This window comes from Phascolarctos cinereus, unplaced genomic scaffold, assembly GCF_003287225.1.
Source record: "Phascolarctos cinereus isolate Bilbo 61053 unplaced genomic scaffold, phaCin_HiC Scaffold_4;HRSCAF=312, whole genome shotgun sequence".
NCBI lineage: Eukaryota > Metazoa > Chordata > Mammalia > Diprotodontia > Phascolarctidae > Phascolarctos > Phascolarctos cinereus.
Genome location: NW_027555847.1, coordinates 174,387,247 through 174,402,116, shown reverse-complemented (window position 1 = coordinate 174,402,116; position 14,870 = coordinate 174,387,247). Strand labels below are relative to the sequence as shown.

Genomic DNA, 14,870 nt, shown 5'->3' with positions numbered 1-14,870 from the left:
AAGAAGAATATTAAAGACATCTGAGGACAAAGTTATGTATAGTTCAGAGATAGGGGTGGTACAGTGGAGAAAACACTCTCTAGGGTCAGAGACTCAAGGTTAAATGCTCCCCCCCCCACCACCACTCACTACCTGTGTAACCTCAGGCAAGCTGTCAACTTCCTTGGATTTCAGTTTCCTCATGCATGAAATGGTGAGGTCTGAAGCGACAGGGGCTCTCTCTCCTTTCCACTGAAACTAGATGGCTCTTTAATGCTTTCATCAACTTTTCTATGCATAAACCCAACTGCATGGCTAATAAAATTCAACAAGCTGATTTTAAAAGAAAAGAAAAATGAAGGGTTTGGATTAGATGACCTCTGAGGTCCCTTCTATCTCCAGAGCCACGAACTTTTCCTTATTCAAATTGCCAGACTCCTGTCTTGAACATGAATTCAAATTTTATTCATTTCAATACTGTTGCCAGTCATCTGACACCAGCAGGCCATCTCATCTAGGACTATTTCTAAGCAGTGATATGGACGGGTATTTTAGACAGAGGAGAGCCTAAGAAGTACTCTTAATGAAGTCATCCTCCATAGATATCAGTCCCTGTTTCAAAAACATGCTCTTCACCATTTAATAATTAATATAATTCTTAGACAGCTCCTGGAGGTGCTCTCCTCTAGCAGAGGAAAACCTGTTAATAGACCAGGAATTGCATGAGGTTCCGGGGGACATTTTAGAGATGACAACAAAAGTCTCTGCACTGAAACTGCAGTTAGTTCAAGGTGAAGTAAGAAATAGCTTGCCTGTGTCTGAATCACAAAAGTAGAAGACTGTCATTCAGAAAGAAAACTTGAAATTGGTCCAGGAGTCCATTGCTGCTAAGGAGACCAGCTTACTGGGTGTTCATAGCATTACCTTTATTAAAAAAAAAAACATGAGGAAAGTGTTACTTGGGCAAGTACAGTTTCTGAGAAACAAGGCTACACAGAGAAAATTGGAAATGCACTGATATTGAGAGTAACAGCAGTTTAATATCACTTTCTGGGGAAAAAAATTAGATAAAATGGGGTGTTAGCTTTGTTGGGATCCAAGACCACTCCTCTCTTTTTACTATTAGAAGACACCCTGTTTTCCAGAGCTAAGGCTTAGCAAGCAAGCTGTGCCAGAGCTTGGCATAACAATAATCCTTGGCACTCCCTCTCTGGATGAACTCTGCTACAACTAAATCACAGAACTAACGGTCCCTGAGCTTGGGCAAGCACCAGCAGGTCTAGACATGAAGACCTGCAATGAATGGACTTTTTGGGCACTAGCAACCTTGCCTCACTGTTGCAGTTGTGCTCACCTCTTCTACTATACCACACTGTTTGATTCTTTGTCTAGCCACACACATATAAATCAAGGTTTAGCCTCACTGCCTTGGATCTCTGACAGGAGAGGCCCTGAAACATGTCTAATTTCCCTCCCCCAATAGAATAAAGAAAGCTTTTTGCTTATAATCTATGTGAGCTCTTTGGCATTTTTAGAGTTAATAGCGGTAGCAAAACCTCTGTGACTCATTTGTTACCAGAGTTGACAACTTTATGAGAAAAATTCATATTCTGTTTACCTGGTTTATACATGTAATCAAGTAACAAGAAGCAAACAGGTTTTGGGAGAACAGTCAGTTCCCTAGGGATACTTTTTTTTTTTGGTTGGGCAATGGGGGTTAAGTGACTTGCCCAGGGTCACACAGCTAGTAAGTGTTATGTGTCTGAGGCCGATTTTGAACTCAGGTCCTCCTGAATCCAGGGCCGGTGCTCTATCCACTCTGCCACCTAGCTGCCTCACCTTGGAATACTCTTAAAAGACAGGTAGGTGCCTAGAGTTGTACACTTGGAAACCTACCTGACATGTCTAATCACTAGGCATGTAGCCTCAGGGAAGTCACTTAACCTCATTTAGCCTCCCTTTTCCCTTCTGTAATATGGGGGTGACAACACCTCCTTCATAAGGTTGTTGTGAGGCTCAAATGAGATAATATGCCATATTGTGCTCATAAAGTATTACATAAATGCCACCTATTATCTTAAAAAAAACCATCTAAGGAAATCTATACTTTTACAAAGCTTGTCTCCTATCATTTCTTTGGCACAAGGTCAGGATTAGATAAATTAACTTCCTGGCCCTCAGTTTGCCCATTTGTAAGATGTGGGGGATTGAATTAGACATGGCCCCTTAGGTTTCTTTTAGCTCTAGATGTAAGATCCTATGACTAAAGGGGCTTAAATTTCTGAAGTTTTCTTACTGTGTCTTCACCTCCCCCAACAAGTCCAAAAAGAAAAGCAGCAATAGAGAAGGCATGCATTTAGTTAACACTGTTAAAGGAATTTGTGTTTATTGAAACTGATAGTTTTAGAATTTAAAATTCATACCAAAGAAAATTAAAATAATTGACAAAGAAGTTCACATGTGGGTAATGGGACCCATTGGCAACAGTAAGTGCTAACTGTAAAGATCCTGGGCTGCATTCCTCCAAGTCTGCCATCTATGTTGTGTAGTTGGAAGTCATGTATAAAAAAAAACCAGGAATCCAATAACCAGCACAAAGATGCCCTTCAAAATATAATCAAGTGTAGGCAATAATGGTCTTTGCCTGTTGTGAAACAAGATGATTAGCCTAATGCGTCAAAGAACCATAACAAGCAGCATTGCTAAAAGAAAAATGTCAGTGTTGTATTTAGTCCAGTGATTATCTTCATGTTGCTCTCTCTCTGTAACACCAAAGTCTTCCATCTATGGCAATTTCTTCTCTTAACAAGGAGAGGAGTTTTGACCTGAGGTAGAAGAGAGGAAATAGTTAAAGAAGTCCAGTGACGAGATTAAATGGAATCATTCAACAAGCATTTATTATTATCCTTACCTCCAAGGAAAACAAAGAAAGGCCAAAAATATAATCCTTACCCTCAAGGAGCTTACATTCTAATGAGAGAAAACATGTAAAATAACTACATACATAAGAAATTATATGTGCTGCTAACAAAGGGATTGGGAAAGGTCTTGTAGAAAGTCAGATTTGAACTGAACTTGAAGGAAGCCTGGATTCACACTAATTTGGGAAGGAGAGCATTCCACCACAGGAGACAGCCAAAGCAAAGACACAAGACAATGTCTTCTTGTGGGAGAAACAAGTAGTCGGCTGTAGTTGGATCATAGTTGTTGCTGCTGTTCTTGAGTTGTTTTAGTTGTGACCGACTCTTCATGACCCCATTTGGAGATTTCTTGGCAGAGATACTAGAATGGTTTGCCATTTCCTTCTCCAGCTCATAACAGATAAGGAACAGAGACAGAATTTAAGTGACTTGCCCAGGGTCACACAGCTAGTAAGTGTCTAGGGCCAAATTTGAACTCAGGTCCTCCTGACTCCAGGGCTGGTTCTCTATCCACTTCACCCCTTAGCTGCCTTTGTAGAGTTGGTAGAAGAGAGTAAAATGTAATATTGGAAAGGTGAAAAAGGTGTCAGGTTGTGAAGGGCTCTAAATCCCCAACAAAGGATTTTGTATTTGATCTTTGAAATCATAGTGAACAAGTAAATTATGCATTTAAAAAAAAAAGAAATCATAGGGAACCATTAGAGTTATGTCAGGGAGTAACTCTTTGCTTTAGGAGAGTCACTTTTGTAAGTGAATGAAAGATAAATTGCAGAAAGAGAAACCTGAGGCAGGGAAATCAACAAGCAGACTAAGGCAATAATCCAAGTGTGTGGAGATGAGGACTACACAGGCATTTTACATACGAAGGGAGAGAAAGGTGCATAATTGAAAGATGCTAGGGAATTAGGAATTTGGAGGCAGCGAAAGTGGCTCAATGGATAGAACACCGGGCCTGGAGTCAGGAAGACTCAAGCCTTCCCCTGGAGAAGAAAATGGCAAATTACTCCAGTGTCTTTGCCAAGAAAACTCAATAATGAGGTCATGAAGAGTCAGACATGATTGAATTAAACAATTCATGGAATTAGGTTATATGTCAGAAGTTGAGGCTGACAGAGGTTGCAAGCCTGGCTTACTGGGATAATGGTGGTGCCCTTAACTGTAAGAGGAGAGTTGGGAAGAGGAAAAGTTTGAGAGGAAAGATAAAGGAGATGCCCATGGGCCACCATTTGGTATATCTGAAAGGCAACTTGGTGACTCAAAAACTGGAACTCAAGAGAGAGTAGGGCTGGATATATAGATCTGGGAATCATCTGCAGAAAGATAATTGAACTCACAGGAGCTGATGAGATCACCAAGTCAGATAGTATTGAGGACTCAGGCAAGTCTTGAGGATTGGCCCTTGTGGATGCCCTGAGTGGAATTGCCCTGGATGAAGATGCATCAAAGGAGGGGGAAGGAAGCAGTCAGGCAGACATTGGGACCAAGAGAGAGCAGTGTAAAAAAACAAAAACCCAAAGAAGAGACAACAGCCAGAAGAAAAGGGCTGTTGACAGCATCAAATACTGGAAAAGAGATCCTGGATGAGAATCAGCACTAGAGATCACTGATAACTTTGGAGAGACCAGATTCAGTGGAAGAAAAAATTCAAAAGCCAGATCAGAAGGTTTAGAAGTGAAAGCAGATAAGTAGAGGCATTCTCAAATAGTTTCACCAAGAGGGTGAAGAAAGATGGAAGGCAACAACTTGCAGGGATAGTCAGACCAAATGAAAAGTGTTTTGTTTTGTTCCTAGTTTTGTTTTTAAAAGGAAAGGAGATGGGGCAGCTAGGTTGCCCAGTGGATAGAGCACTGGCCCTGGACTCAGGAGGACCTGAGACACTTGACACTAGCTGTGGGACTCTGGGCAAGTCACTTAACCCCAATTGCCTCGCCAAAAAAAAAAAAGGAAAGTGTGTTTGTAGCCAGCAAACAGGGAGAGATTAAAGATTAGAGAAAAAAATGAGGATTATGGAGGGGCCATTGCAACCTGCTGGAAGAGAGAAAATGTGATCCAGAGTTCATGTTGAGGGGTTTGCCTTGGGAAGGAGAAAACTTCCTATCATTTGGACTGACCTGGGGTCTTGGCTTGGATAAAGATTCCAACTTCATTTACTCCCATTCAGCATGAATGGCACTGGACAGACCAATATTCCATTCCATCTATATTCTTTCTGGACAGTGATAGACAGATAGTTTATACCTGGAAATGCTATCTGCGAAACATTCAAGGTAATGGCATGCCAAACTTGCTTAGCTGGCTACAGAGAAATTTCTGACACCATAGTATCCTAACAGAAACTACAGCAATGTTTGTCAATTAGTTGAAGGTCAGATAGGGAGCAACTACTATTGTCTGAATCATAAAAAGGAAAATTGAGTCATTCAGGCAGAAAACTTGCAACTGACTCTGTAGTAACCATTTTCTGCTAAGTAGACCCTGCTGAGTGAAGGAGGAAAGAGGGGAGGAGAAAGGAAGCCACAATATTGTCTTCATTTTAAAATAACACTTTTAATAGCATGCTGTTTTAAACCACAAACCGCTTAGAAAACACAATAAGTATCAACATAAAGGCTCCTGCAGAAGAGGCTACAAATAAATTGATGTTAAAAAGAAACAGCATTTTAATATCTCTTGTTGAAAAAAAAACCCAATTAGGTAAAGTAAGATGTTAACTTTATGAGAGAAACTCACTTCCACTCAGCTGGTTTATAGAGGTGGATGAATAAAACAAAACAAACAAAACAGAGGCTTGAGAGACTATTTCAGAGTCTTCTAAAACCACCTACAAATCATTTAAAGGAAAGTGACCAGCTCGGGAAAGCCTTGCCCTTTTTCCTCTATCACTCATTGGAGATGGAATTCTGATTAGGTTATTAGAATAAAATGGGTGCTCAGGTGAAGATGGGTTCACATCTTAGGCAACAGCCCAGTTAAATCATTGAATTAAGTGCTCACCCAAAGGTTATGAAGTAAATGTTAGGAACCTACATATACCATTAGGGAATGATAAATATGTTTAACACCCATGCTTGCTTTGAGTTAAGAGCTACAGTTAATCCTTTCATTAAAAGTGCTGCTAAACAGCTCTTTTTGTGGTGGCTAAGAATTGGAAATTAAAGAGATGCCCATCAAGTGGGGAATGGCACCACAAGCTGTGGTATATGATTGCAGTGGAATATTATTGTGCTATCAGAAATGACAAGCAGAACAATTTCAGAAAAACCTGGAAAGACTTATATGAACTGATGCAAAATGAAGTGAATAGAACCAGGAGAATGCTGTACACAGTAACAACAATACTGTACTATGAAGAACTGCGAATGACTTAGCTATTCTCAACAATATAATGATCTAAGACAATCCCAAAGGACTAATGATGAAGTTTACTATCCACCTCCAGAGAAAGAACTGATATTGTTTGAATACAGACTGAAGCACGCTATTTCTTTCTTTCTTTCTTTCTTTCTTTTTCTTTCTTTCTTTCTTTCTTTTTCTTTCTTTCTTCCTTCCTTCCTTCCTTCCCTTTTCTTTTGAGTCTTCTTGCACAATATGACCAATATAGAAATGTTTTATATGATTGCATAATTATAAACTATATCTGATTGCTTACCATCTCAGGAAGAGGGGAGAGAAGGAGGAAGGGAAGGATAGAATTTGGAACTCAAAACTTTTTTTTTAAATGTAAAAAAAATGTTTTAACATGTAATTGGGGAAAAATAAAATATATGAATTTTTTTAACTTAAAAAGTGCTGCTAAAAGCCCTCACAAAGAATTGGAAACAAAGTTGATGTCCATTGATTGGGGAATGGCTAATCAAATTTTGATATATAAATATAATAGAATATTACTATACTGTTAGAAATGACTAATGTGGTGAATACAGAGAAGCCTGGAAAAAGATATATAAAATGATAACAAAGAGAAGTAAGCAGAGCCAAGAAAACAATATATATAATGACTACAACAATGTAAACAGAACAACCACTAAAAAAATATCAAAAGTCAAAATTATAAATATAAATATCAAAATTATAAAAAACAAGCAGGGGTCAAAGGAAGATATGTGGGAAGACATGTCTGCTCCATCTCTTTGCAGAGTTGGGAGGTCCACAAGTGTACATTGCACATGTTTTCAGACTTTTTCAAAGTAATGACCAGTTAGGCTTATTTTTTATGGAGGAAAATTATGGAGATATAAAAAAGACATCAATTACGAAACTGATTTTTTTAAATGTGCTGCTAAAAAAAAAAACTACTGTAATGGTCCTTCCTGCCTTTCTTGATTAGGACCTCTTTCAAGCATTTTTCATAGTTCAAATTATATTATGGTTATTTATATATGGTTCTTATCCACTCAATACTCTAAACTCCCTAAGAGTAGAGACTCTGTCTTACCTTTTCCAGCACCTAATAATTCTTTCTGCATACAGAAGGTGCTCAACCAATACTGAGGAAATTAGAATTGTATACTTTAAGCCTCTCTCATGTAGAAGTTCCCTTTAAAAACTGAGGTATTCAATAAGAACATGCATTTTCTATATGCCTTTAAATTTAGTTCAGACCTTTCTTTTTTGTTATTATTGGGAGTTTTTTTTTCACTCCCACTTTAAAAAATTCTGGACTTAAACCTCAACTAAGATGCAACTTAGCATTTTCTGAGGTTTAGTGGAAATGTCCAAGATAGAGAAATCAGTGCACAAAAAAAATTTTGTACATTTTTAAAAAAATTAATCCCCAGCAAAGGATTGCCTGTATTAATTATAGAGTGAAAGGGAGTTTGGAGAAACCCTGGTTGATTAGAGCCACTTCTAAGAGAACAAAGTTAAAATTCACATACCCCTTGACTTTGTTGACATTTACTTGAGGGCTCTTAAGGCCTTCCTTTATCTCCTCTATTTCTTTCTCAGATCAGTCAATAAACATTTATTAAGTGCCTACTTTGTGCTGAGGAAATTGAGGGAATTGAGGAGAATAGGACAGCAAGTGGTTAATTGTGTGACTTTCAGCAGCCACAGTGGCAGGTACTGTGCTAAGTACTAGTATTGCAAAGAAAGAAAAAGATAGTCTCTGCTCCTATGAAGTCATCAGCGAAGCAATTTATACGCGGGTCAATCTTCTTGTGGGAAACAATATTACTCCATGCAGGCGGAGGTGCTAGAGAAACATGTAAATCACACAGACAAATGGAAAGCTGATACTCTGAGAGACTTCAGGGTTTACAAATCTACCTCATACATGATGCTTCATTCGATCCTCACAACAGCAGGGTGAGGTAGGTAGTACAGATAGCATTAGCTCTGTTTGAGGGAAACTGAGGCTCAGAGAGGTTTGGGAACTTTGTCGACAAAGACCACAAACCTGGAGTTCCAATGCCTGTCTCTGCTGAATCCAAATGTCGAGAGCTCCACTGTTAGTACACCACCCCAAGGAGCTTGGGACTTCAGTACCCCAAGGCCCAGGCATGGGATGGGAGAGGATCACCCCGCGCCCACCAAAACCAGCAGTGTTAAACCATAACTGATTGCTTCCCCTCATAGAACAGATACAGATCCAGTTTGAGCCACACTTGAAAAATATTCTGACAGAGTTTTCTCAGTCTGTATATCTGTGATCTCTAAAGACAGTCTATTCTTACAGTGTCCAGATTCTTTCACCATCGTCTTTGTCCCCCTCTTTCATTCTCACTGTGGGCTCTTTGCCCTCAGGCACTCATCCTCACATAAATCTTGCATTTGGAAGGGTGCTCTAGTCCAGCCCCCTCATCCCATACCAGTCAAGGAATCCTCTCTAAAGAGCCCTAGCAAAGGATCCCATAGCCTCTTCTTGATGCTCTTCACTCACAAGGCAACCCACCTCCCTCCCGAGGCAGCCCATTCCACTTGGGGTCAACTCTAATTGTTAAGGTGTTCCTTGTATTGAAAAGAACACTCCCTTTCTGCACTATCCACTCCTTATACATAGGACTGGTCTTTGGAGACACAGAAAAACAAGGCTTTTCGTGTGACTGGCCCTCGCATACGACTATAATTTTCCCCCAAGGCTTTCTTTCTCTAGGCTAAACATCTCTGGTTACTTTGAGCTCATCATCCTATATCCTGATTGCTTTGCTACCTATTTGTCAAAACCCTTCCTAAACCATTGCATGTAGAAACACATTAGCCAAGCATGGTGGCCTGTATTTGTAGCCCTACCTATTGGGAAAGCTAAGGCTGGCAGGTTACTTGAGGACGGGAGTTCTAAGCTGCAGTAGGTCTGAAGCCAATTGGTGGTCCACACTAAGTCCAGCACCTCCAGGAGCCAAGGGCCACTAGGCTGCCTCAGGAGAGAGGTGAACCAGCCCATGGCACAAAAACAGAGCAGAGTAAAGGTTCCATGCCAGTTGGGATTAGGATTGAACTAGTGAATGATGTACTTCCAGACTGAGAAGGATAGGGAAGAGAAGGAAGAGGAGAAAAAGAAGGAAAGAGAGAGAGAAAAGACAGAGACAGAGAGAAACAGGGAGGGGGGAGGAAGGAAGAGAAAAAAGGGAGAGAAGGAAATGAAAGAGGAAAGAAAGAAGAAAAGAAAGTAAAAGAAAGAGTACTTCAGATGTGGTCTGAGTAGACTAAAGTAAAATAAGATTCTCACCTTCCCAGTTATTTTAACCAGATCACTATATGGACTGGTCATTCTCCTGAGAATACATACCCATTTGTCAATAACTTTCCTAAATGCTGCAGGTAGAACCAAACATATACTACTTCATTGTCAATACTGCTTCTCTTAATACAGCCTAAAGTTGTGTTATCTTTCTAATGGACATGTCATACTTTTGATTCACAAAGTCCCAAAGGTAAAAGGAAACCTAAAGATTATCTAAGCAAAACAGGACCTGCACAAAAAATACACTCTATCATATTGGACAAATGATAAACCAGCCTGAGCTTCAAATAGGATACCCACTACCTCCTTAGGAGTTCCATTCCACTTTTGGATAGCTCTAATTGTTAGGAGGGGAGATAGGAAGACCTGAGTTCAAATCCAACCTTGGACACCTACCAGCTGTGTGACCCTGGGCAAGTCACCTAACATTGTTTACTTCAGTTTCCTAATCTATAAAATGAACTGCAGAAGGAAATGGCAAACTACTCTAGAATCTTTGCCAAGAAAACTCCAAATGGGATCAATAAAGAGTTGGACACAATTGAAACAACTGAACAATGAAACTGTTAGTTAGTCTTCAAGCTTAAATTTGCATTTGAGCACCTGCCATCTATTCCATTATTTTTAGTTTCTCTCTGAGGCCAGGCAGAGCAAGCCTAATCCCTGTTCCATGCAACAACCTGCATTCACTTGAAGACAGCTGTAATGTCTAACACCAGCAGCACCACCACTCCTCCCTTTCTAAACTAAGTCTTTTCTTCTCCAGGCTAAAACATCCCCTTTCCTTCAAATGATTCCCATGTGGCATGAAGATGGTCCTTCCCTTTCCGGGCTGCCCTTCTCTGGATCCTGCCATTCACTGAGATTGAGCTTTTAATTGACTAAAGTCCCCAGCTCTTTTTCAAAAGAACGGTTGTCTGGCCACATCTCCCCTGCTTTTGTACCAGTGAAGTTGATTTCTTAAACCCAAATGTAAGATTCTAAATTCATCCTTGTTAAATGTCATCTTATTAGATACCACCCAGTTGTTCTGCCTTATCAAAAGCCTTTGGAATTCTGTCTCGGCATCCATCGCGTGAGCTTTTTGTCATCTGAAATTTTAAAAGCACATCATCTATTTGTTGTTCAGTCATTTTTCATTTTCCTTCTCTAGCTCATTTTACAGATGAGGAAACTGAGGAAAACATAGTTAAGTGACTTGATCACAGTCACCCAGCTAGTAAATGTCTAAGGCCTGATTTGAACTCAGGAAGATGAGTCTTCCTGATTCCAGACCCAGCACTCTATTCACTATACGATTCAGCTGCCCCATATCATCTATTCAAAACATTGATAAAGAATGGTAAACAGCTCAAGAATAGCCAGACATCCCAGGGGGCCTCCATTGAAGACTACTTTCCAACCTGACATAGAATCACTAGTAACTATTCTTTGGAAGTCATCATCCATCTTGTCCAGAATCTAACTTTAGATCCACTTCATGTCTATTTTGAATTTTACACCAACTATTGTCTTCTCATACATCCCTCTTCTACAGTTGATTTTTCAAATACACGTGTAATATTTTTATTTATCCTTGATGAAGTCTAATTAGATTCACTTGGCCCTTCCTTCTAGCCTGCTGAACTTTTTAGGGACCTTGACCCTTCTATTCAACATATTAGCTGTCCCTCTTAACTTAATATTAGCAACACATTTGATAGTTCTCATCTATGTCTTTGTCATTTGCAAATATAAATGTGTATCAGGAGCATGTATATATATACACACACACACACATATATATTTACATACATATATACACACAAATAGCATATATGTGCCTAGGATCCAGGCCAGGTTCCTGGGAAATTCCACTAGACAGCTCCCTTCAAGTTGACATTGACTCATTAATGCCTCCAGTCATTCAATCTAGTCCTGAATGAGCCTACTATCACCTACCAGAGATGGCACGCCTGAGGGCTGCTGGCCCAGGGAGGCCTGTAAAACTCCAGAGTGTGGCCTGAACCAGATAAAAGTGCACTTAGAAAATGTTTAACAAAATGAATAAAAATACAGTGCAATATAGATAATACTAGTTTGTGATTTTCTAAATCAGTATGAGGCCTTCAGGGATTTTGAATTTATTTGAATTTGACACCATATCTCTCTATCTTGATCACAAAGACAATATGAGACATTATAAAACATTTTTCATTCTGAAACCTTACCTGTTTCATCTTTCAGTCAGTCAACAAACATTAGCACCTAGTATGTGTAAGGCCATCCGCTTGGGATATATAGAACAGAAATTAAACAGTCCTTGCCCTCAAGAAGTTTACTGCAGGAGCACCTGCGTCCCCGGCTGTGGTCTGATGCCGGCAGAGTGTGAAGAAAGAAAGAATCACAGGCCAGGTGAGAGCAGTGAAGAACAAACTCTGTTTACTGATCTGAGGGCTCAGGCTTATATAGTACTGAATCAAGCAATAGTAAAAGCACAAACCTAATTAAGTGATTTCCTTACTTCCTTGTACCTTGTCTGTTACATTCTTTCCTGCGTCCTGTCCTGTACCCCATCCGTTTCCTGCCTTCCTGCATCCTGTTCTCAAGAAATGGAACGGGGGGGGGGGGGGTGAGCCAACATCCTGAGTTTCACAGCTGTCAGGCTTAGTACAATCTATAGGTAAGACCTGGGCTGGCCTAAGCCCTCCATCTCCCCAAAGCTGGCCCTCTACAGTTTACATTTTCTAGGGACATATAATTTGTATGTAGATAACATGTACTTATATAAAAATATACAAGATAAATATATGTGAAAGTTTGAGCTAAATTTTTTATGAGATACTAAGAGGAAAAGGTGAGAAAGGAGTGCATTCCAGGAATGAGGTTCTGTGTAAAGAATCTTAAGGAGGTCAATCTAGCTGTACTAGATGGCACATGGAAGGCATTAGTGTTTAATGAGGTTGAAAAAGTTAGGCTGGATCCAGATTATAAAGGACTTTAAATACCAAGCAGAGGAATCTGTATGGGCTACTAGAATTAATAGGGTTTCACTAGAGGTTATTGAAGAGAAGGGATGGGTCAAACCAATGCTTTAGAAATACTATTGAGATGTAGAAGCCAAGATAGTTTGTGATTCAGTCCTGGAGGTCAAAGGGCAGCTAGGTGACTCAGTGGATAGAGTACCTGGCCTGGAGTCAGGAAGACTCATCTCTCTGAGTTCAAATCTGGCCTCAGACACTTACTAGTGATGTGACCTTGGGCAAGTCACTTAACTCTGTTTGCTTCAGTTTCCTCATTTGTAAATGAGCTGGAGAAGGAAATGACAAACCACTCCAGTATCTTTGGCAAGAAAACCCCAAATGGGCTCATGGAGAGTTGGATGCGGCTAAAATGACTGGACAAGTGGAAGTCAAAAGAGGAGTAAGTATTAGACATATAGATTTTGGAATAATCTGTATAATTGAAACTAGGAGCTGATGAGATTATCAAGAGAGAGTAGAGAGTAAAGAAGAAAAAGAAGAGGGCCAAAGATGGAACCTAGGGTCATGGCGTGGATGATGATGATGATGATGAGAGATAGGGGGTGGGCATTTGGAGGTAGAAAAGCCAATCTGCCAAGAGGGCATCTGGCAAGAAAGGCAATATGGTCATTAAACTGAAATGAGGGGCAGCTAGGTGGCACAGTGGCTAGAGCACCGGCCCTGAAGTCAGGAGGACCTGAGTTCAAATCCAGCCTCAGACCAAACACTTGACACTTACTAGCTGTGTGACCCTGGGCAAGTCACTTAACCCCAACTGCCTAAAAATAAAATAAAATAACTGAAATGAAAGAGAAAATGAGGGATGATGTTGAAAGGTTTTGAAATGTAGAGTAAGGAAGAATTTAGAGCTGATGCCATTCTCCTCCCATCTTAGCAGCCACAGGAATGAAGAACAGCATTCTGCACATAATGGGTGTAAATATTTGTTAAATGGAATTGAATAAAGTAACCCAAAATTTTACCTGAGTTTAAGAAGTTAAGTGATTTGTCCAAAACTACTTAATGGCAGAACCAACATAGACCAGGTCCCTGACTCACATCTAATGGCTACACCATACTTTCCACTATACCAAGGTGCTCTATGCAGTAATAATAACTAACATTTAATAGCACTTTAAAGTTTGCAAAATGCTTTACGCATATCATTTTATCTGATCCTCACAAGAACGTGAAATAGGTGTTATTATCCCCATTTTTTCAAATGAGGAAATTGAGGCTCAGAAACATTCAATGACTTGCCCAGGGGCACTCAGCTACTAAGTGCTTGAGGCAGGATTTGAATTCAGCACTTAGTACAGTGACTGGAAATACAGAAGGTGCCAAATAAACGTTTATTCCATTCTCATAACCCCCTTCCTGACTCCAAGGCTAGCACTTTAATCCACTATGCCACCTAGTTGCCTTCATCAAAACCTATATATTCTTATGGGCATTTATCTAGAAATTTCCTTAAATTGGATCCAAGGACCAAGGGGCAGGGGGAGGAGGTAGAGATATTATTTGTGGTTTATGAAGTCCTAATCAGGGTTTTCAGTATTTTGAAGATAAATATTAACTGTGTTCTGTACTGATCAATCAGTCAACATTTATTAAATTAAACACACAGTATGTTCCAAACACCGAGTATCAATGTTCCCTCTAAGCAGCACAGGTGTGCAGCCAGACAGTGACTGAGATATTCCCTCCCCACTGAATTGTTGTCGAGTCACTGAAATTTGCCATTTAAAAAGCCTGCTATTTCCAAATCACCATTTAGACAGTTGTTTTTGCTTTCTTTTCCAGATGGTTCTAAGTCACTATCTCTATCTGGCCACTGGACCCAGATGGCTCTGGAGGAGAGAGTGAGGCTGGTGACTTTGCCCAGCCCTCGCTCACTTAAATCCAATTCACCTGCAAGTCATGACATCACCTTCCTGATGCCATGGTCCTCTTTGAGGACAAAGCACAAAGAACAACAAAGTCACTACTCACATGGTTATGGATCTCGGCTGATCACTGGCCACCTTAGGAATGGAACAGATGGCATTCCTATGTTAATGTGTGTGGGAAAGGGAAGATTGGCTAGAGCTAATGCTTCACTATCGTCTTCTATTGACAGAAACCTGAACTTTTGTGAGACAGACTCAGAGCCCTGTACAAAAGTGATGACAACACTAGGAAAGGAAAAGAAAAACAACCACGTAAATAGTGACTAATGATTTTGAACATCATGATCAAATTGTACTAAAGTTTGTTGTACCTTTAATAAAATGAAAATTATGCAAA

At 39.9% G+C, this 14,870-nt stretch overlaps 1 protein-coding gene across 10 annotated transcripts in view; it reads left to right on the top strand.

Annotated features, from left to right (window-relative positions):
• LOC110202339 (PHD finger protein 24-like) overlaps positions 1-14,870 on the top strand; it is a 39,172-nt gene extending 24,302 nt beyond the window's left edge. For 6 of the 10 annotated variants that reach the window (XM_078152797.1, XM_078152793.1, XM_078152792.1 and 3 more), the window contains one exon: positions 10,349-11,800. In XM_078152797.1, the coding sequence (XP_078008923.1) occupies positions 10,349-10,459 (111 nt within the window). In that variant the 3' untranslated portion in view covers positions 10,460-11,800. The other 4 variants (XM_020978390.2, XM_020978385.2, XM_020978386.2 and 1 more) reach the window with 3 other exon arrangements.